This window comes from Amblyomma mixtum, chromosome 10 (genome assembly GCF_055824585.1).
Source record: "Amblyomma mixtum isolate Tamu chromosome 10, ASM5582458v1, whole genome shotgun sequence".
Lineage (NCBI taxonomy): Eukaryota > Metazoa > Arthropoda > Arachnida > Ixodida > Ixodidae > Amblyomma > Amblyomma mixtum.
Genome location: NC_143021.1, coordinates 114,441,064 through 114,464,864, shown reverse-complemented (window position 1 = coordinate 114,464,864; position 23,801 = coordinate 114,441,064). Strand labels below are relative to the sequence as shown.

The following is a 23,801-nucleotide window of genomic DNA, read 5'->3' as shown; positions in this document are numbered from 1 at the left end:
TCAACGGACAATGAAGTGAAAAAGTCGCGTAATTCTTCTTGTTTGTTTCTTATACTGCGCACGTTCAAGTAGAACACACGCAACTGGTTCTGAGTAGTCTCTGCCAAAGAATTGAAGGTGTTTATACTATAGTAGTGAGAAGAGTTTAAAGCTGCCATATTCTAGCTTGTTGCTATTTCTGGCATGTGGTTAATCACTTCACTCAGTTTCGCGGGACATTTTTTCCAGGTCACTCGTAGCGTTTATCCGCAAAGTTGCAGACTGTTCGTCCCTTCGAGCAAAGATTTTGCCACCGTTTGTCCACACAAACTTCCAGCCTACTTCACGCTTTTTCTTTGTCGCCGCACCGAGAAGCTGCTTACCATGACGGGTAAGATGCTCATTCACGAAGACTGGCTCAGATTCTTCAAACCCCAGTTTTGTAGTGTTAATCCGGATTTTTCTGGCCTTCTGAAGGACAGCATTGCGCTTTGTGCGTCGGACAAAACGAACGATGATATTTGTCTCATCATGTCTTGCAGTCGGCACTCTGTGGCATGCATCAATGTCGGCATCGGTAATTTCTTCATCCACAAGCACCAATCATTTTAATTATGGTCACTGGCTCGCCATCGAGTGGCAATCCCTTAATTTCGAGGTTATTTCCCCTCTGGTATTGCTCCAGCTCCTCGATGCGGCATGACAGTCGCGCATTGTCAGCTTTAAGATCTTTATTTTCTTGAAGCAGATTCTGAATGTCATCTTTTAGTGTCTTTAGGTCCTGAATGTCTTCTTTCAGTGTCTTTACATCTTGCAAGCTCTCTTTGATTGCCCTGAGCTCAGCTCTCAGCTCCCGCCGCAAGTCCTCAATCGCTTTAGCCGTTTCCCCTGGCATAATAAAGCGATGCAAAAGTAAACAAAAATTTACAACAAATAAATCAGCAGCAGACTAGGCCACATGTACATTCGGCAGGTGCGTTCGGCAGCGGTGCACTGGTATTGTTTTGGGATAGCAAAGGACAGTGCTTACCTGCAAAGAGCAGATATGAATCTCAGTGACGTTGAACACAGGTGCACCGCTGCCGAACTGCCCTGAGGAAGGATTCGGCGATGCCTTTTAAGCCCAGCAGAAGATGCTTGCAGCCCTCTGTCGTCGCAAAACCAATGCTTGCGGTTAACAGCCGATGTCTGGGGGGGCGTCAGTCTTGCCTTCGCGTCGATCCCGGCAGTGCGGTCTGTGCTGGCTGATAGCAATCTTCTACGGCTTCTGCGATGAAAAAAACTGCAAAGAGCATATATGAATCTCAATGACGTTGAACACAGGTGCACCGCTGCCGAAATGCCGTGAGGAAGGATTCGGCGATCCCTTTTAAGCCCAGCAGAAGATGCTTGCAGCCCTCTGTCGTCGCAAAACCAATGCTTGCGGTTAACAGCCGATGTCTGGGGGGCGTCAGTCTTGCCTTCGCGTCGATCCCGGCAGTGCGGTCTGTGCTGGCTGATAGCAATCTTCTACGGCTTCTGCGATGAAAAAAACTGCAAAGAGCAGATATGAATCTCAGTGACGTTGAACACACGTGCACCGCTGCCGAACTGCCAATCCTCAACCATGTGAGCGCAGGACTTGATCAGCGCAGATTCCAAACAAAGAGAAGAGACGGCCCTTTTGGCTTCATGCCAAAGTCCCATCTGGAGCAGCGGGTGGTGTCTGGGACCAGCGTGGTCCTCGAGCACCAGCTCGCCTTTGGAGAGCGAGCCTGTATAGTAAACCGGTCGCACATGTAGCAGACCGGTCGCTGTGCTTCGTGTCGCAATCCATCTTTTTTGCCTCATTCACCGAGTTACAAATCACTGCCTACTTATTTGCTGTGACGATTCCATGGTTGTTACAAGGGTAATCGCCAAAAACTGCCTGCATGCTGATGTTCAAAACTTTCGCAATGCGCAATGAAAGATAGCGTGCAACTGCAGCTGCAAAAGCTTAATTGCGCAGGGAATCCTTCGGCGACTGGAGCTCTCATCCAGAAACCTACGGGCCAACCTCAGCATTGCTGAAGTGATGCAGAATTATAGCGGGTTACATCGGCGGCGTTCCCCTACTGCCACCAAACACCCCAACAGGTCAAAAAGGGGGCTAAAATGTGGCCCTTTTGGAGCGCTCACGGCCCCATAGAAGCGTGCTACGAAATGCATCAAGGCGAACGAGGCAAAAGAATGATTGTCACATAAAACACGCCAACAGCTTGGTGTCGTGTTAATTCGCCTTTATCGACCATATGCGACCATATTTTGGGAGATACTAGATCGGAATTACCGTACGATGCATGAAATATAGATTATTTAATATATTTAGTTATTTATATATACTGCAGCCCTTTATGAGGCTATTGAAGGAGTGGGTTAAGCAAATGTATCGCAGACTTGGTACTAGGCAATGAATAATTAAAACAAATATTCATGAGAAATAAGGCCGACCAGTGAAATAGTAACACAGGATAACACAGAAGCAACACAATGATGCATTACTAAAAAGTAAATGCAGCAATGCGCTGTAACACCAACAAGCAAAGCATGAAGTCCGGTGTAATTAATTTCTAACAGGAAGGCGTTTAACGGTAGTGACCCAATTGTTCTAGTGATTAAGTTCCAGCATTCGATAGTTCACGAAAAAAACTATTTGCAGAAGAGGGCAAATACGGGCTGGTTGGTACATGTTTTACGAATTGGAAAAACAGCACAATCAAAGACGAGACACAAGAGAAGGACAAAACACCAGCGCTGACTAACAACCAAATGGTTTATTGCTACAGGCAAGGCAGCATATATATGAAATGGCACGAGTAAAAACACAAAATAAGCATGAGAGAAAGATACCGCACAACCACACAACTTGACTAAAAAAAGGCACGTCACTGATTAAGATACGCAAGTTCTTTGAGAGTAGATTTATGGATGGGCTGCTGATACAGGTGTGACCGAGCTTTCTGATATGGCAAGACTCCGAAATGAGCCTTGTGGTCTCATCTTTATAACGGGCGATGATAGTGGTCCGATTGAGGTGCGCTTCGCAATCTTCACACTCAGCACAGTGCACAGCAAGGTGGTTTCTGCGAGACTTGTTCTCTATATCTTTTGCATGTTCACGCAGTCTATCGTTGATGCATCGTCCCGTCTCACCGATGTAGAAACTGCCGCAAGAGGTCGGGATCTTGTAAACGACACCAACACGACACTGAACGAACTTCCGCTTATGCTTCTTCTGGCAGCCTTTTTTGCTTCCATCCTCATTAACACGCTTGCACAATCCGCTAAGTTTATTCCTGGCTGAAAAAACCAGTCTAATGCCTTTTTTGCTCACTATCTTTTTTAGATTGTGCGAAACTTTGTGCACATACGGGATGCACACTGTTCTTTTTCTTTCTGCCAGACCCGCATCGGTGTCCTTGATCTTTCGCAGACTACATTCTGCAAGCAGGGACTCAGCAACATTTGACACCATCTTCGTGGGGTATCCTGCTGCAGATAGCCTGTTCACCTGTGCGTGAAAGCTGCCTTTTGTCTGATGCAGACATGATCTTTGCAGTGCGGCTCTTAGGCATGCCTTAGCGATACCGCGCTTAACAATCTTCGAGTGAGCTGACCGGAAAGGGAGAAGGCTCTTCCTGGACCGCGGCGAGTATGTCCAACAAATATGGTTGCTAGAAATTGTCATTTCTATGTCTAAAAACCTGAGCCTATTATTAGAGGAAAGCTCTGAAGTCAATTGGAGGTCATTAAGTTCATAACAGAACATGTCAAAAATCTCTGCAGCCGTTTGCTGTGCGTCATTAGTGCGATATAAAATTAGAAAGTCATCAACATATCGCATTATCTTAACAATGGGCGCGTCATCGAGCTTAGTTCGAAGACGCCTGTCATAACTTGCTAGAAGTAAATCGCTTAGTACAGGAGCGATGCTCGAGCCAATGCAGACTCCTTGTTTTTGGATAAAAAATTTGCTGTCTATAGTGACAAAGGTTGATTTCATGTAAAAACTCAGCAATTCTAAAAACCTGCTAACGTCCATTCCACATGCGTTTTGGAATTTTGTTACGCCAAAGCGGTCGATGCAAAGGCTGACTTCCGCGGTCACAGAGCGCTGAGGCAAGGAGCGCTGAGGCTTGTGTAGATACCTCGCGTGCAGAAGCGAGGTATCTACACAAGCAGGCAACAAAAGATTTGAACAAGACCTCCGTTTGGCATCCAATACAGCAGAATTCATGTGGCGCCAGATAGTTCCTTGGCTTCCACGGAAAAGGAGACCTCCAGGGCCCGTCCAACAGGAAGTGGTTGTGCTTGCCGACGTCAACATCCCTACGAAAGTCAACAGCCTTCTCAAGCAGGGACCGAAGTTCTGTGAACATCCGCGTCTGGACAAAACTGAGCTACTTTCTCTTGTGCGGACGGCTGCAAAAAGGGCCACCATAGATGACGCCAACAGGTGCATCCTGGAAGGAGTTGAGTGCCTCCCAAAAGACGTCAAGAAGGGAAACACGCGTCTTCTCACCTCCGCTGCGGAAGCCCTCAGAGATGCAAAGGTGAAGCTGCTACAGTCCGACAAGGAAGGTGGCTTTGTCATCGTGTCTAATGGCCTGTACAAAGAAAAGGCTCAAGAAGCAGTCCAAGCCAACTTCAGGGAATTAAAGTCCGTCAAACCTGCCAAGGTGCAAGAAAAAGCGGTCCAGCTTTGTGAACAAGCCGGCCTCTCGAGGCTGGCTTCGTCTGTAAAGGCATCGAAAGGAACCTGCCTTTCAATGTTCTTCAGTGCGAAGACACACAAGGATCAGTGCCCATTCCGCGCTATCGTGTCTGAAAGAGGCACGTGGCAACGTGAAGTCGCTGTTTTCTTGCAGAAGTGCCTTTCTCACCTGGAGGTGGACGACCCATTCCTCATCAGGAAGCCCGAGACTGTTTCAGACTTCCTTCGGGAGGAGTGCCCACCACATGTAAGCGCTTTTTCGATCGATGTGAAGGACCTTTACTGTTCCTTGCCTCAGCGCTCTGTGACCGCGGAAGTCAGCCTTTGCATCGACCGCTTTGGCGTAACAAAATTCCAAAACGCATGTGGAATGGACGTTAGCAGGTTTTTAGAATTGCTGAGTTTTTACATGAAATCAACCTTTGTCACTATAGACAGCAAATTTTTTATCCAAAAACAAGGAGTCTGCATTGGCTCGAGCATCGCTCCTGTACTAAGCGATTTACTTCTAGCAAGTTATGACAGGCGTCTTCGAGCTAAGCTCGATGACGCGCCCATTGTTAAGATAATGCGATATGTTGATGACTTTCTAATTTTATATCGCACTAATGATGCACAGCAAACGGCTGCAGAGATTTTTGACATGTTCTGTTATGAACTTAATGACCTCCAATTGACTTCAGAGCTTCCCTCTAATAATAGGCTCAGGTTTTTAGACATGGAAATGACAATTTCTAGCAACCATATTTGTTGGACATACTCGCCGCGGTCCAGGAAGAGCCTTCTCCCTTTCCGGTCAGCTCACTCGAAGATTGTTAAGCGCGGTATCGCTAAGGCATGCCTAAGAGCCGCACTGCAAAGATCATGTCTGCATCAGACAAAAGGCAGCTTTCACGCACAGGTGAACAGGCTATCTGCAGCAGGATACCCCACGAAGATGGTGTCAAATGTTGCTGAGTCCCTGCTTGCAGAATGTAGTCTGCGAAAGATCAAGGACACCGATGCGGGTCTGGCAGAAAGAAAAAGAACAGTGTGCATCCCGTATGTGCACAAAGTTTCGCACAATCTAAAAAGATAGTGAGCAAAGGAGGCATTAGACTGGTTTTTTCAGCCAGGAATAAACTTAGCGGATTGTGCAAGCGTGTTAATGAGGATGGAAGCAAAAAAGGCTGCCAGAAGAAGCATAAGCGGAAGTTCGTTCAGTGTCGTGTTGGTGTCGTTTACAAGATCCCGACCTCTTGCGGCAGTTTCTACATCGGTGAGACGGGACGATGCATCAACGATAGACTGCGTGAACATGCAAAAGATATAGAGAACAAGTCTCGCAGAAACCACCTTGCTGTGCACTGTGCTGAGTGTGAAGATTGCGAAGCGCACCTCAATCGGACCACTATCATCGCCCGTTATAAAGATGAGACCACAAGGCTCATTTCGGAGGCTTGCCATATCAGAAAGCTCGGTCACACCTGTATCAGCAGCCCATCCATAAATCTACTCTCAAAGGAACTTGCGTATCTTAATCAGTGACGTGCCTTTTTTTAGTCAAGTTGTGTGGTTGTGCGGTATCTTTCTCTCATGCTTATTTTGTGTTTTTACTCGTGCCATTTCATATATATGCTGCCTTGCCTGTAGCAATAAACCATTTGGTTGTTAGTCAGCGCTGGTGTTTTGTCCTTCTCTTGTGTCTCGTCTTTGATTGCGCTGTTTTTCCAATTCGTAAAACTATTTGACATTTTCATTGCCAGGCAAACTAGGCTTAATGCTAGCTTTATGGCGAGCCCTAGTAGATTGGGGAGTATCTGAAGCAATATGCGCGTGAAGTGAGACACGATAAGCAGAATTCACATTGCAATGCATAATCTTCAGTGACTAGATGTGACGGCGTACAGGTAAAGGGGTTAGAATGATTGAAGCCAATGCAAGGCCCCAGATGGTGGGAATTGGGGATCATAGCGACGGTATACGAGGTCTGTTAGAAAAGTATCCGACTTTATTTTTTTTTTGCGAACACCTGTTGGATACGAAACAAGCGCGCTTACAGCAGCCGACCTTGAACCCTCGTGCGCATGCACGAATTTTTTCCCGCCTGCCGATAGCGTCAGTCGCTGGGAAGCAGCGTTTGAGTGAGGCAGTGCGCAGTGCTCTCGTCGGTTTTTTGTTGCAAGGAAAATGGCGGAGCGAGAGGAGCAGCGCTACTACCTCAAATTTTGCCAGAAACTTGGCGATAGCCAAGTGGAAACCATTCGAAATGTTCACACGGCTTTCGGTGATGATGCTGTGAGCAGCACACAGATTAAGCAGTGGTGCAACTGGTTTAAAGACGGCCGCACATCTGTGGAGAGAGAGCCACGCTCCGGTCGGCCATCAACATGCCGAAATGACCAGGTCATTGCCGAAGTGAACGCTGTGGTGATGCGGGACTGCTGTGTGACTATGCGAGAAATTGCGGAAGAGGTGGACATCAGCAATTTTTCTGCACATTCAATTATCACCGAAGATTTGGCCATGGAGAGAGTTGCGGCGAAATTCGTGCCGAAGCTGCTGACGGTGGACAAAAAGCATCTTCATGTTGAAGTCTCACTGGAGATGCTGGATTCCACAAACAGTTACCCTGACTTCACCGACGCCGTAATCACTAGTGACGAGTCTTGGGTGTACGGGTACCACCCGGAAACCAAATCCTAGTCGTCACCGAGGACGCATTCCACGTCACCAAGACCAAAGAAGGCCCGCCAAGTGCGCAGCAATGTCAAAGTGATGCTGACTGCTTTTTTGACTCCCTCTGTGTGGCACACCACGAGTACGCACCCCACAGGATCAAAGAATGACTAAAGAGTACTACAGGGATGTCGTCCATCGCCTACGTGGTGCTGTGCGGCGCAAGAGACCGGAATTGAGGTCAACAAGAAATTCGCGCATCCATCGCGGCACTGCTCCTGCACATTCCTCGCATTTGATTCAGACTTTTCTGGCGAAAAACCAGACTACTGTAGTTCAACAGGCTCCTTACTCTCCTGATATGTCCCCCTACGACTTCTGGATGTTTCCTAAAATCAAGAGGCCATTGAAAGGAGCGCGATTTCAGAAAAGAAAGGACATTATGGTTGCAATGACAGCAGAGCTAAATTTCATTCCGAAAAGGGCCTTTTCAGAATACTTACAACAATGGCAGCACCGCTGGGAGATGTATATGGAGTCCCAAGCAGACTACTTTGAAGGTGATTAGGTTTCTAACGCTCCAGTTATGCCAGTTTTTTTTCTTCGGCCAAAGGTCGGATACTTTTCTAACAGACCTCGTATGAACCTGATTGATTTTCGTTCTACACTGTCAATGAGGTTAATGTCATAATGCTTATGAGGGTTCCAGACAGGGGAGGGATAATATAGTACTAGATGAATTAAAGATTTATACATTAATAACTGAGTCTCTTTTAGAGCATTAGTGAAATTGCGCCTCAAATACTCAAGTTTAAAAATTACCTTAGTACAAATGAAATTATTGTGTTTGGACGCCAAGATACATTGCTCCAAAACACTTAGCAGAGATAAATCATTGAAAGTGTAATCTAGCAGTGAATTAGATGTGCTATTAGAAAATTATATTAACACAGTTTTAGTAAAATTTCTTTTCATTTGCCAGGTACTGCACCGGGTACACAAACCGGCAAACTAGGCGTTTAATTACATATGATCTTCTAGTGTGTTAATCTTACTATATAATACACAAAATGAACAAGGGAGGGGAAAACCGCAGGTTGCTTGAGCCAACGTTTCGACAAGGGGACTTGTCTTCGTCTGGGTCCAGACGAAGACAAGTCCCCTTGTCGAAACGTTGGCTCGAGCAACCTGAGGTTTTCCCCTCCCTTGTTCATTTCGTGATCGCCAAGGACTATCTACCACACCTTCTCTCTACCATATATAATACACAGTCATCTGCCTAAAGGTGTATGTGCCAGGTGACATGCTGAGGTAAGCATAATGTATAACAAGATTAATAAAGGACCCAGTACTGACCCTTGACGTGCACCAGATGACACTTGACCACAACGAGGGTTTGAATTATTTCATACGAATTGTGATCGGTGCGAAATAAAACTAGCAATCAAACTAACCAAGTTTGAATGTTTAAAATAATGTTAAGCTTTACTAAGCGATTCGAATGTTGTACAGTATCAAAAATTTTAGAAAATCTATGAATATAGCGTCGTCCTGGGGACCGATATCAAGTGCTCAGGAAATGTGTGAAAATTCAACTAATTGTGTTAAGGTGCTGAAACATTTTCTAAAACCGTGCTGAATGTTCGAACACATGCTATTATAGATTCCATAAATTTCATTATAAGTTTGTGAATTATATGCTCCAGTATCTTGCTTGGGTATGATGTTAATAAAATAAGTCTGTAATTAGAAATAGGCTGCTTGTTGACACGTTTAAAAAATTTTTATGTACTTCGGTCAGCTTCCATGATGATGCCAGTGTTAAGCGGCTTTTGACCATGCCAGTATTGAGCGACCTTTGAAAGATGACTGTTAGATAATAAGATGTCCACTGTGAAAAACGAACGCAAAAATAAATAGGTATACCATCAACGCCGGTTGAATTTTTTTTTGTGTACAATTCTTGTAGTATGTTAAGTACATCATGCTCATTATTTGTTAGATCAGAAATCGAAGCTGCCTCAATAGAAGGCTCGAAGGTTAGAACCTCGATGGTTTCAGATGAGACAACAGTAGGCATTAAAAGCGTTAGCTAGTTTTAGCGGAGCATTTGCTGTTTCATCACTGCTCATTATAGACCAAGATCTAGACTCTATTGGCGAGACAGAGTGCCAAAATTTGCGAGGATTAGTTTTGAGATTTCCTAGCTGCACGTTGGAAAAATGGTGTTTAGCTGATTTGGATAGCACTCGAAGTGCGTCCCTTGCCCTGTTAAACTTGATGACACTTACTGGATCAGATAAGCACTCCATGCTTCTAAGGCGTCGAACGCAGCATGAAGCATGTAGGTGTTCACGAGTCATCCGAGGCACTTTGACATTTTTTTCTTAGTTTTACGTAGAACAAACTGTTGCATGCAGTTACTGACAACAGATTAAAAGTAGCGCACTAGTTCTTTAATGTCGTCCGTGTGGCTAAGCGTGAGAAATGTTTCAAAAGAAGCAACAGAACAGTCGATGATTGCAACATCATCCCCTCGAGTGAAATCAGGAAACGTGGTAAAAGTCGACAGCGGTGCAAAAATAGGACACTTGAACGAAACAACCACCGCCTTGTGGTCCGAAATTACATCCACAATATCGCATTCGAAACCACACTGATAAATATTTAACCCCCGAAAACGAAGCCGAGGAGTGAATAATCTCTTCTACTGCCGTCAACTAATTGATCAAAGACCTAGGAAATGTTCAGCAATTCACAACAGATGCATGCATCCCGACCAGAGAACGAAAATGACGGCCAATGGATGCCTGGAGCATTGAAGCCACCCGTCAAAATAAGATTAGACAGGTTGAATGCTTATCTGTCCAAATAATATTAAAGATGCACAAGATGTAGACGGATTACCTTTGTGGGAGATAAAGAATGCTGACTAGAACAGACTGTTGATTAAGAAAAAGTTTACACCAGATAGATTTCGTTTCCGCTGGGGCCTTGGATACAATAAACTATATGTTAGATCCGCCCGCCGCGGTCGATCAGTGGTTAAGGCGCTCGTCTACCGAGCCGAAGTACCCGGGTTTCGAACTCTACCGCTGCGGCCGCGTTTCGGTGGAAGCGAAACGCAAAAGGCGCACGTGTGCTGTGCGATGTCAGTGAACGTTAAACATCCCCAGGTGGTCGAAATTATTCCGGAGACCTCCACTACGGCTCCTCTTTCTCTATTTCTTCGTTCAGCCCCACCTTCCTCCATTTCCTTACGGCGCGGTTCAGGTGTCCATTGATATGTGAGACAGATACTGCGCCGTTTCCTTCCCTCAAAAACCTATTCATTTTATGTCGGATCGAAAGAAAAGGGCGACCTCCACGTCTACCATGCCATCAATCCGCACATATAGATACGTAGCCTGGGAAAGATTTCTGAGCCATGCACCCGATTGTGAAGCCACGTTTCTGTGGTGCCTACAACGTGCGGGAAGTGCGAACAAGAGCCAGAAAATATTTTGGTAGCACTTCTAGCATCAAAGGTCAATACAGGAAGCTTTTCATACCTGTGACTGGGAAGTCACACCGGAGAAGATGCGGTAGTCTGTGGGGCCGTGCGTTTAGGGCAGTGCCTGCGGACCTTCGCAGGGGCATCCCTATCAGCGTTCCGAACATAACGAGATTTATCACGAGAACGCAGTTGTAGCGCAACTTCATCTCAGAGCCATTGTCGAGATCACCCCGCTGCAGTGGAGGCACTGTTGGGAGGTGGGCGTATGGCCGACCATTATCGCCGGCTGCGCTGCACACGCGCCATTTTCAAATTCCGCGTATCCACAAAACGTTCCTCTTTTCCTCATAGTAGCGAAATTTATGAAGCCTAGGCTATAAAAATCGATACTGATGAGTGCGTCAGAAAACTGTCTATCTCGCCTTTTGAAAAAGAGCTCCGATATTTCAAAGCAAGAATGCTCGACACCTAGGCATGGAAGACTATCATGATGAATTTGACATTTTACAATTACCACGCGCTTACGCTGCTACGTACATAATTGGCGTGTCTCTACCATGATTTTTTCTTTGATGACTTTCTCATTCCTAGGCTGCATTGTGTACTTGCTGTGCCTCTGCAGTAAACCTGAGTGAAGTCTAGGCATTGTCCTCTCTCATTTTTTTTTGCTTCCTTGTTTGTTTTCGCGGTTAAAATATGCATTACAATTAAAGTCACTGGCCAGCCCTCCTGCCTGTCAATGAGGTGCAATAGTCGAGCGGTGCACACAGCTACCTGTCTTTTCTTACGAAACATTTAAAGGATATTGCATTGATTACGTCATTGAACGAGGTCATTGGTATATTAAACATATACAGGTCACTTCAATAAGCAGTAATCCGATTTACGTGCGTTTCGTAAAAAGACGATTTCTGTAATGTAAATAAGCTGGGTTGTTGGCTAAAGAAAAATTGTTTGTGCTACTATAACAATCTGAAATTCCCCATGATTCTAAAAGGAATACGTGGCAGCTCTGTAAGCTCGGCGTATACTAGGGCGCAATACTTGTCAGTTCTATAAAAACATTAAAAGAGTTAAGCAAACATTCATTTTTCTCTTATCGTGTTTTTACGGTGTATATGTATATTGTTTCTGAGTTTTCATTTGCTGATAATGGCATGACAAAGATTGTTTCTTCTCATAAGCAGCGGAGAGTGTATTTTTCGCAATGATGCAGTAGGCCAATGGTTGATGAAGACAATTAGATGCGTGGTACTGAATGCGAGGGTAGTTTCGCATGGAATTACTGATCTTCCATGGCGTTCAGGACCATGCAGTGACTTCCGACAATCGGCGTTTTGCTGGGTTCTTAATGACAGCTCAATGATTACAACTTGCGTGTAAAAACTTGCGCGTTATATGAATTTCACCGTGCATAATAGCGACCGTAATAGCAACTAACATGCACTTTTACCTGGCGTCTAAAAATACAAAACGCAGCAGACTTCTCTATGCTTGTAGGCATCTGCTCAACTCGGCATATTCGCAGTTATGAAATTATTTTTGTTGAATTGTCTCCTCAGCAGAAATGTGCGCATTCACTCACTGCACAAGCAAATTTTATTTCAGGTTCAGCGTAATGTTCGACACACAGGGGAATCCTGGCGTTCCAACAATTGGGGCATCGTTTAATTATACCAGAACGAATGAAATAATCACCGTGCATGTGCGCCACGCTCCAGCTGGGTACCTCATCCAGGCAAGCACCGAAAGGGGGGCCAAGTTCGTCCAGTCCCAAGATTATCCGGATCGCATCGCTCCTTTTTTCACAAATGCAATCATATTGCAAGTTTACTGCGTAAGTACACGTCAACGTACTGGGAGACTGCGACATGCGGGAACCAATAATTTTTTTAATAAAATAGTGCGTGCTGCTTCTGCTGCAAAGAAGAAGATGGGGCGAAATTTCGTGGTCCTTTTTTCTGTGGTCAGCCCTTAGTACATTCGTTCTTATGGTTCGTTTGTAGTTTTGGCCAGAAAAGCGCAGTTGTTGATATCGCGTTCGAGCTTGCAATGATAATGCTAATCTATGGTGACCGGGCGCATTTCCATTGAATGCTGGTGGCAGATAAGTTGATGCCGCGTATGCGAGACATGTCAGAGCGCGCTCTCCTGCTAGTGCACACTGGCCGGCATGTCGGAACAGGTTAGAATAGCCATCATATGTGGCTGCCCTGGCGACTCTGGTGGCTTTATTACCACAAGGCTGTTAGCGCACGCTGTGGATGTATCCAAATTATTGCCAGGTTTCTTCTCGCTTTTTTCTAAAGCTGGCAGTACGCTTCCCTTTTAAGGAGCTCTGCGAGCAAGACAAAATGTTGCCCTATGAATAGTCTACTATACCACGCGCACGTGTTCTTCCGAGAAAAGCAGTTCCTAAAGTTAAATAGAGTTTCCTCGAAATTTTTCTTCCCGTACCTGTCGGTATGTACACACGACAGGTTGCGCGTACCCATTGTCTGAAGTCACTGAGCTCGCAAGCCCACGCGTTCCGAAATTTTAGCGCGCGGTTGTTTGGCGCTATGCTTTGTCGTCAAACTGGCGCAGCATCGAAATAAGCAGATTTATCTAGTAGATCACTACAACGACCTGACCACGGTTTCTTTGTGCATGTATAATCTCACGAAATAAAGTTTGCCGAAGGCTCTCACGAAACTGCGGTAGCATATAAGGGATACACCTTTATACTGAGAAAAAGAAAAACGGTATTACTCCGCTCAACAAAGAATTCTAGTTTTTCGTTCGTTACGGAATATCTCGAATGTACGAAATCAAAAGATGTTCTAGGGAAATATTTCATAGGGTCATGCTAAATGATTTTCTTTTCCTGTTTTATGAATGTTTTTTTATGATGACTTTTACGCTCTTGCCAGTCTTTATTTTCAAGTGCAGCTTCAAATTGAAACCGACGCGTTCAGCACTTTTCTCCATGCAGCAATGTTGCAGCGCCAGCGCATATAGGTAGCCAGAGCGAAGCACTGCTTTTTTTATAATTCACGTCTAAATGTGCGTCCAAACTTCCATGGGAGAATAAAAAGAGCAATCTTTATTACTTTGCCGCAACGACGATCACATGTCTCACTGCAACATTGTCTGCTCTCTTCGGAGTGGCGCTGCTTTCGGCCCATTTTCTTATCTCTGGAGGCGGATGAGCGCTTTTGCAACAACGCAGACGGATATTTGCGATTAACATACACTAAATGTTTGTTTTTGCCTAGTCTTGCGCAGCTATTCTTACTAAAATGGATAAGGCATTTGGTGCATGGTACCGGAGTTTATTTAGGCCTATTGATTGACATCTTTAATGCCCTATGAACACGGTATTACATTTGGGATTCCTTCACAGTTTTATTAAATAGAGGAATCATTGCTGGCTCAGAGGGAAGCTGGATAGAGCGGTGCACTGCGTCAACAGGCCAAAACTCACTTTCCGGGAGTTTTAAAGAAAAAATTTGAGGATATGATTCTCGGTCTGTGGCGCGCTTTGGGCTTTCTGGTGTGGTTTTATTGGCGGTATGCTGCCAAAAACGAAGTCTGCAGTGTCGAGTGGTGCGTGTTACACCTTCAACCAAAGGGAGAGCCTAATACCTCGGTATCAAAATCAAAGAATGAGGTCGATCTTGAATGGAAGTGGTGCAGAGCGGAGTACGGGGATTAGTCGAAAAATTTATCTTGATTTGTGGGAGCTGTTATAGATTTGGGTCCGAAATTCAGCATGTGTATTCCAACCAAATCCGCACAGATGCACGGTAAGCTAATGTTTTAACCTAAACAGCGGCAAGGCGGAAGATTGGGTGCAGATAAAACGATATCTTTAGTCATATTGAATAACTGTGCGGAGAGAGCAAGGGCATTTCATGAAACGACAACGAGACATTTATGCGGTAATGCAAAAAGTATTGCCCAGCTTAACGTGACATATCTTGAAGTTTCATTTTTTTCCCCGTCAATAAAAAGAGAAAACTGAGGTTTTTGTTCTACATAACAATCAGCCATTTATGAACACGATTAAAATTATCTTAAATCTGAGGGGATTAGAGGTCTATTTTGTAGAATCATATATTTTTGGGAATGTAACATTGTATGCTACAAACAGCAATGGTAAGTGCACACTGCGCTGCTAGACACCGCAGAGAACGCGAGAAACAGTCGATGCATAATTACTAGCATATTGAAGAAAGTGAGAACTGATTGTGATGTAATAGAGAATCCCTTAGTTTGCGTCCTGTGCCTATTTATAGGCCAGCTCTGTTTTTCGTAACATGTTTTAGGGGTTATCAAATTAGTGGGTTCCTCTTAAACCACCTGCTTGTCTTATTCTGAAACTGCCTCTATTTTATTCCAGGAATGCGGCTCGGAAACAGAATGAAGCTGAAAAGTTTCCGCAACCAGTTTTACAGATTGCAATAAACGATCAGAATATTTTAGTGCGTTACTGCTTCATTTCAGAGATTAGGGCTCATTCACTCCGCACGACAACGGTGGAGCTGCATGCCCCTAATAAATTAGCGCTTTGTGTACATCTCTTCTATCCCTCGGGTCTGCAAGTGGAGCTTTCGTTCCCTGATAGACACTGACAAAATAAACACCTGGCGAGCAGACATAGCAACTGTTTTTCTTGAATCAAACAGGATACCTTCCTACGGCAGGAATAGGCGGCCCGTTGGAGGTCACATACCAGTGTGACGACATTGCCTTCGATAGTAGCAAGGAGTTACGTGGCAGTTCGAAAGCAAAATAAGACATTGTGTTCAAAATCAATGAAGACAGCCGTGTAGCTAGTATAAGCCAGAAGAAGTTGCAGTGTATTTTTTGTAGACGACCATGATGTGAACCGCATTATTTCAGCATTTCTCAGAATGGAATATCAATAAGAGATTTTAATGTCGAGAGCCTGGACATAAAGATGTGTCTAAGGATGTGCACTTCGTATAGCAGTAAAAAATTAACAGTGAACGTTAGATGTGATGTAAGAAGGCACTGAGCGCAATGTAGACTAGACACTGGCACGTGTTTTCACACAAGTATGCATGCATCACTCGCGTACCTCACATACAAGCGTTGAGGACACTTTCACATTTCGTGTCCAGAGAGAAACTCTCATGTGTGCACGCATATTGAATGCACATGCCACAGCGAAATGCGTCAAAGGTTCCCTCGAGTAAAAATTAAAGCAAATTCTTTGCTACGCACCCATCTTCGCTGGTTGGCCCGCATGGGTTCAAGAGGCTTTTCTTGGAGATGGGTCACGCGTTAGGCGGACCTATAGCAGCATTAAGCGCTTTCAGATATTTTGAATATTAAAGGCAACTTGTGAAACCAAGGAAGAAGGTTTATAGTGAATACGTGGGAACAGTTTCGAGCTGCTTTTATGGTTAAGGCAGCTCTATCTGCAATAGTTATGTGAAAGGCTAGAATAAAATATACTGCGCTCGAAACAACTGAAATACAAGCCAAAAACGCAAATCTAACTGAATGCTCTCAAGACTATCCAGCGTGTAGCGTCTGTCCTTCACGTCCTTGCATTCTTGAGTTTTTCCGATTTAATGCTCAGTCTGTTTAATCATTTAATCCTCTATATATTTATTAAGTTTACTCCGTCTATTTAAGCCTCTAACTGGCAACCGCTGGTGAGCCTTTTGTGCCGCAGCTGCCGTTTTCCTCTTTGTTTATAGACAGGTGTTTATGTTATGCGACAACCAAGATGACTTATACCCTTGTCACACGGGCGCGCTTAACCTCGGTAAAGGTAACCGCGGTTGTCTCTAACTGTGGTTACTGCTGCTCACGCGGCGGACCTGACCGAGGTTAGTGACGTAACTTCGGTTATCGCGAACCGAGCTTGGCGACCTCAGGTTGCGTCGTTAACCGAGAAGATGGCTGCGTTTGTTGACGGAAAGTGCTCATAGGCTTCCGAGTGCGAAAAGCGCACGAGCTGGCCCGCTTCAAGAACGTACTTTTTTTGCACTAAATCATGTTTAAAGAGCAACGTATCTTTATAGACAGTGTGCACGGTGCCCTCCGACGGCGCTTTTACGCAGCCTTCAAGAATCGTCCGACGGCGGAACAACAGCGTGCTTCAGCAGCATCCCGCACATTCTACCGCCGTACGTCGAAAAACGTCCGGTCCCAGCCGCATCGTTAAAGTAGGCAAACGGTTCGCAACGCTCGCAGCCTCTGATTCCGCGGGTTTACCCCAGTACTGCCGCCCGCGAGCGCGGTGGACGACAGCGCTCTGGTGTGCTACTCCGTAGTCATCGCTAGGCCTAATTTGTTTCGCATCGAAGCCACAGCAGACTGCGCTTTTGCATTGACCAGCGCTATAGAAAATGGTTTACTTATGGCATTGCCATACTGACAACCTCATTGTCTCATATTCAAAGAAAGATGTAGGATCGATTTCAGCGACGCCGTAGCAGCGGCGTTGGCGTGCAAGCGGATCGGTCAGTCGCGCTGCAACGGCCGCAGCTGCTACGCGGCTGTGAACGTGAAACTAGCCTGTATCGCAGTAATTACTCCTACCAGCAACTCGGTAGAGGTGAGCGATCCTCAAGGAAGATTCATTTTTTGCATTCCCTTATCCTATGGCATACTGACCAGGACAAGAAAGTCTTGGGCGGTTTTCTGAAGCTGCTGCCATGGAATACGCCGCACAGATGTTGCCCTGGCACGGACTGCTTGCGGGAGGCGCAGCGATGTACTACATGGTGATGTAGACACTGCGTTGCAAGGTATCTGCAGCTGTCGCTTTGCTCCGGATCACCGCGTCACTTCGTTCGTTGAGCGCAACCGAAGGTGGGTGGCGAGCCGTGTGACAACGGCCAACTGTTATTCAAGATCACCGCAGTTAAGTACGGTAACCGAAGTTAAACATAACCGCGGTTAGACGGCCCGTGTGACTAGGGTACAATTCAACTTCTGAGGGTAATGTAGGCACTATCTTCTGTACATTAAAACGAAAGTCGACAGCAACATATCTGGCTACTAACCTTTTCCCTTATTTTGCCTGGTACAGGTTTAAAAGAAAAAAATTTAAAAGGGGGTGTTCGCATAATTTTTTACGAGTACTAAAGCGGCCTAGAATGGAATTTCTTGCGCTGTACACGAACAATTCTAATACAGCTGACCGCTTTATACACATGGCTAACTGTATACTCCAATTCATGAGCAACGCTAACTAAATATAAATCCGAAAGGCCTCAAATTGTATTTTTATTTAACTTTCAGATTTCTTGACTCTATTATTAACGAAATGCTGAAAAAGTTCTAACTTTTACTGTGTCGGCTTGAAAACATTGCCATTCCTTTTATAGTGCCTCTGCCGGCCATGAAATGTATGACCTTGATATTTTTTTCTTTAAATGCGGAATAACATGGAACAATTTGTGTACTGTTGACATGCACCATCAAATTACTGTAAGTAAACTCTGAACAATGGAGCTGCTTATACCTGCATAACTCTGTACCCTGCAGGGACGTCTTTTCGAATCACTTATAGCCCCGCCGCGGTGGCTCAGTGGTTACGGCGCTCGGATGCTGACCCGAAAGACGCGGGTTCGATCTCGGCCGCGGCGGCCGAATTTCAATGGAGGCCAAATTCTAGAGGCCCGTGTGCTGTGCGATGTCAGTGCACGTTAAAGAACCGCAGATGGTCTGAATTTTCGGAGCCCTCCACTACGGCATCCCTCATAGCCTGGGTGGCCTTGGGATGTTAAACCCCTATGACCAAACCAAACCAAACCAAACCAATCACTTACAGGTCTCACCATGCTCCGGACCATGTGGTGCACAGTGTGAGGGCCACTACCTTTCTACACGAGAGCGTTAAGGCTTCCGCTCTGCAGACAATCCAGCGCCCGCACTGTTGTCGTTGTGAGCCATAAATCAGGTGGCCCACCTGCCAGCTAAGCCATGTAAGCTAAGGCATAAAGACATAGAACAGTACACCGGTAGTCTTGGTACTGCACGAATTATGCGCTACGTTTTTTTGTGCGACCAGCAAATGCGCTATAGGGAAAAGTCCGCCTAAGGAGGGATGGAGTTGTTGAAGCGGAGAGCCATAGAACGTAGACCCGATTTCCCAGGCAGAGAAACGCTACTCTGCTCTGCCGAAAGGTTGGCTGTGGTTTGACCAGTGGCCATCCCGAGTAGAATTGCGGCAGCAACGGCTCGGCAATCGCGTTGTCAACACCAATGCCAATGACATAATGAACGCCGACGGAGTATTGCTTCTGCGCCGCGTTCCTGGCGGCAAACGTTGTCAATGACTGCAGCCCACATCTGTCTCATCGCCGCTCGTACAGCCGTGAGCAAATGTGATATACAACACGCAGCCGGCGGCGGAGCTCAGGAAAACTGCATTGGAACGCCATCTAGGGACAGCTATCTGGGATCGAGACAAACGTGGCGGTGCCCCATTTTATGAAAAAATGACCACGTAGGAGAAGTTGCTACCAAAAACTGAATTGGTTATTTCTTGACCCCCTCTAGAACTTAACGAAAAGCACGCCACACTAAAGTGAATATTTCAAATTTCGTATCATGAATCTTAGCTAAATAAGCGCCATTTAAAAAGTGCTCTCAGCAGCGCCACGTGACAGAAAACAGTAGGTCGTTGTTGGCAGGTAGCTCTGGTACGCCGCTTCTTATAAAATCCTTCTCTAAACTTTTGTGACATAACTAATATGTATTAGGTTTGGTGGCAAGCAATGACCCATTTTGTCCAGCCTGTTAAAATAGTGTTGCCAGTCATGAGGAACCACTAAACAGCGAGGGCCAATTTGGCGGTACAACGCAGTGGCGATGCCAATATGGACAACCAGGGCCATTATTAGGAAAGTAACTGAGCGGCACTGCCAATATGGAGTGAACAGAGGTCATGTAGACCCATTATTCAGACCTTCAGATAGTGGCTCTTCCTATATTAGAGACGCTTAGGACCAGTAGGTCCATTATTGGAACTGGAAGACAGTGGCAGTGCCTATATTGGAAATGCAGTGGTGATCCTGGTCCTTTATAGGACTGACCTTTGCCATCAGATTTCCAATATCGAGCCTATGCTCTGTGCTGGCTGGGGGGGGGGGGGGGGGGGGAGGGCTGCCTACGTAATGGCGCGTGCACGCGTGCGCTTCCGGCGGTACGGTAGCCCCACAGCTGCGGTAGGCAACAAGAGCGAGAGAAATCAGCTCAGGCAGTCGGGGGGCAACTTGGATCCCCACAAGCAGATCTGATCTGATCGCGCCGTGAGCGGAAGTTGGTGGGGAGGACCCACTAAGAAGCATGACCGGCTGAGGCGATAGCTTAGTGCTCTCGTGCAGTGGCCAACGAAGCTGTTCTATTCGCCTAGCTGCGGGTTCTAAACACAGTCTAGGCAATATTTCTGCAGGTGGCTAAGGTCAGCCCGAAGTTCACACAAGCCACAAGATAATTCGCTGCATTTATTTATTTACAATACTGCCAGTCTCAGTAAGAGACCGTAGCAGGTGGGCAATCAGTGCAATATAGAGTTCAGTGCAATAGAGATAATTACAAGGAGATCAACAGTAATGAGAACTCTTACTTAAGTGTAACACTACTAGTAGTGTAACACTACACTAACATAAGTGTAACACTACACTTCCGCGTTAGTAGCCCTGCAACTTGCACAAAGCACGGGCATTGCTGGCGGCGTGCAAATGAGTTCGGGGTCGCGTGCCGCTTCAAGTAGGACGTGTGATGCTGTGAACGGAGATCAGGGTTCTTGCGTTGTTTTTCGCGCGCGTCAACGCACGTTCTCCCAATCATGGCAAGGCAACCGTGGATTCATAACCCAATTGAGCTCACTTCATTTTACTGTAACTTGTAAAAAGTCTTTGAAAATAAGAAGTTTGGTTTGGTTTGGTTTACGGGGTTTAACGTCCTGAAGGGACTAAGGCTATGAGAGACGCCGTAGTGGAGGGCTCAGGAAATTTCGACCACCTGGGTTTCTTTAACGTGCACTGACATTGCACAGTACACGGGCCTCTAGAATTTCTCCTCCAAAGAAATTCGACCGCCGCGGCCGGGATCGAACCCGCGTCTTTCGGGTCAGCATGCCGAGCACCATAACCACTCAGCCACCGCGGTGGCTGAAAATAAGAAGTGGTTCCCACTGATCTCCACTAGGGGAGCTGGATGCCGCATCAGGCACCCGAAAGTGAAGCCACCGGAAGTAAGTGGCCTTGTCCCGGAAGTGAGCCTTCGGCAGTGCATGAAATCGGACCTCAGCACGGTTTTTCAGTTCCAGTTTTGTTTTCCTACTTAGCATTTCGTCTTTTCGTCGTTCTCGTCTTTTTACATGACAATGCCTACCTGTTGCGTCATCAACTGAGTGAGGAGACCAGCGAAGTCTTCGGGAAAGACGTTTCGAAAATAAGGGCCCATTGCATCTCAATGGGACTACACTAGCAGACGACAGGACGTCGCTACACGCAGCAAGTATGGAGCCTCGTTAACTCGGCTCGGTGTCGTCCCGTTTGCCTAGCTTCACCAACTCTGCTCTTTACTGTGATGCTTGTTCCCACGCTCAAGCCCAAGTTATGCTATCAATGGGGGATAAATATAAGAAAGAATAGGTTGAAACATTCACCAGGCAGCTTACTTCGCAGCGACCATTTTACCGAATTATATTTAGCGAAGGAGCGAGGGCTAAGCTACTTATCTTGTGAGGTGTCGACGGTGTTCGGTTGGTTCACATTAGCGCCTCCAAAAGGTATGGTACTGCTTTTTCGACGGAGCATGTCATGTACTGATTCGTATTGGAGCAAGTTAAGCCTGAATGGGCTTTAATTCGTGGTGCTTGGTGCATTTGACTTCTAACAGCGCTTCTCACGCGCACTGCAGCATTCGTCTTTCTTGTCAGTCATTCCTCTCGCGCTGTGCCTTTTCTTTCCTACACGAAAATTCGGTTTTAAGAAGACCTAGCCTCATCGTCATTCCACAACTTCTCCTTTACGCTCGGAAGACAGGAACCAGGCAAGAACATAGTGTTCAATGCACGTACCCTTTGCCGAAGCAGGGTGAGACCTGCATGCCTGTTTTCTTCGCTTTCACAGAAATTACAGGGTTCTGCACACAATGCTCACATTTCTCGCGTTCAGCTTGCTTGTTCTTTTCATATAACAGCAGACATTACTCGAGAACAGCGCAAAAAACTGAGAACGAAAGGGCGAAAGTCGCGACTTTTTGCATTGAAATACACAGCAGACACCCAACTTCTGGGACAAGCGGTCCAACTTCCGGTGGCTTCACTCGCGCTCGTCTCAGAAAGCGGGAATGCGGCATCCAGCCACCTAGTGGAGATCAGTGGTGGTTCCTAGTCAATTTCAAATGCAGTCAGCGTTGTCATATTTGCCTGAACAGTAATGAGCGATTTCGGAGGGAGGAAGGTTTTTGCGTAAAATTGTGAATTTGTCGTTATTGCCCACTTGATTTAAGAATTATTTTTGGATATTTCAGGCCAAGAGGAAGAGTAATTTTCAAACAGAAGGCAGTCTGTTTGTAACACATGCACATCAAGAACACATCAAGAAATCAATAAGGGGAGGTCACTTTTTCCCTCATAACCTCACGAATGCACAACTTCGAAACTGTTCGAGATATGCAATGTAAGCCAGAAAACAATGTATTGTTTAGTACCCTGTTAGCGTGCTGCCGCCCCTTGCTCAACAAAATTTTCTGAACGATAATTGGGCGCGCAGCTAAATTTACTTTTCTTTGTGTTTTGCAATTATCACCTTACTATGCTTACATAGAGGAGAATGAGCGAAACACCTGCACCGAAGACAAATATTTCCTTTGTACTGTGACAGCCAGCGTCGAGACTGAGACTTCGAGCTTTCCTACCGCAGCGCGGTGCAGTCTTACCGGCCCCGTCGGCAAGAAACCATTCCAGACTCACGTTTTCTTTTTGTGCGACCGCACAGTTCACTAACGCAACTGCACCGTATTATGGTGTTACTGCAAAGTTCAGGGCCGCTGCATCCTACTGCATGAAAACCGCTGGTGAAAGCGACTCCATTGCATCTTCGTGATGACGCGGCGGAAAGGAGGTGTATATTAACCAGCTAGTTCGATGGACTGATTAGTTAGTTAATTAGTTATATGGGGTTTTCTGGCGCATAAGCAACTATGGCTATCATGCGCCAAACACAAGGTTAGATGATGTTATGTTAAGTGTATAGAGGTTACATTATATTAGATTTAAAACATTGGCTTTCTTTAGAAACTTACAAACAAGCGAAAACTCGACAAGTGTTTGCTCGCCTAAAAGCAATGCGGGATGAAATCGAATGTGTTCAATGTAAAATATAGTAAAATTTTTTTTTCTAAGTTCGTGATGCGAACAAGAAATTAAAATGTGATTTACTGTGAGCTCCTCACCACACATTTCACACAAAGGTTTGCCCATTTTTGTTAATAGGAAGTTATGGGTGATGTGTGTGTGACCTATGCGTAAACGACATAAAATTACTTCGATAAAACGCTCTTTATGGCGGCATGATTTCCATTCTTTTAAAATGGGCTTTATGGTATGCAGCTTGTTGTTTTCTTTATTTTCCCAAGAAGCTTGCCATTTGGCTCTTAGTTTGCTATGCACTAACTTCATGTAATCCCTAGTAGGCAAATTCACATGTTTTATTTCCATGGTTCTGGCTTGTGCAGCACATATGTTGGCTCTCTCATTATCCCTAATGCCAACGTGACTGGGAACCCAGCCAAATTTTATGACATGTTTTTGTGTTGTGACCTTTACTATATTGTGTATGATGCTTCCTATCAGTGGCTCCGTGGCATTTTTGGAGTTTAATGCTGTAAGGACGCTCAGTGAATCTGTATAAATGATGCTGTTTTTGATGATTTCATTTGTTATTTCCT

At 45.6% G+C, this 23,801-nt stretch overlaps 1 protein-coding gene across 1 annotated transcript in view; it reads left to right on the top strand.

Annotated features, from left to right (window-relative positions):
- Positions 1 to 1,650: 1,650 nt before the first annotated feature.
- The window catches only part of LOC149326716 (uncharacterized), a 46,247-nt gene continuing 24,096 nt past the window's right edge, over positions 1,651 to 23,801 (top strand). Inside the window, exons 1-2 of the mRNA XM_089564656.1 lie at positions 1,651 to 1,757; positions 4,145 to 5,273. Coding sequence (XP_089420782.1) covers positions 1,651 to 1,757; positions 4,145 to 5,273 — 1,236 coding nt within the window. The remainder of the gene's footprint in view (positions 1,758 to 4,144; positions 5,274 to 23,801) is intronic.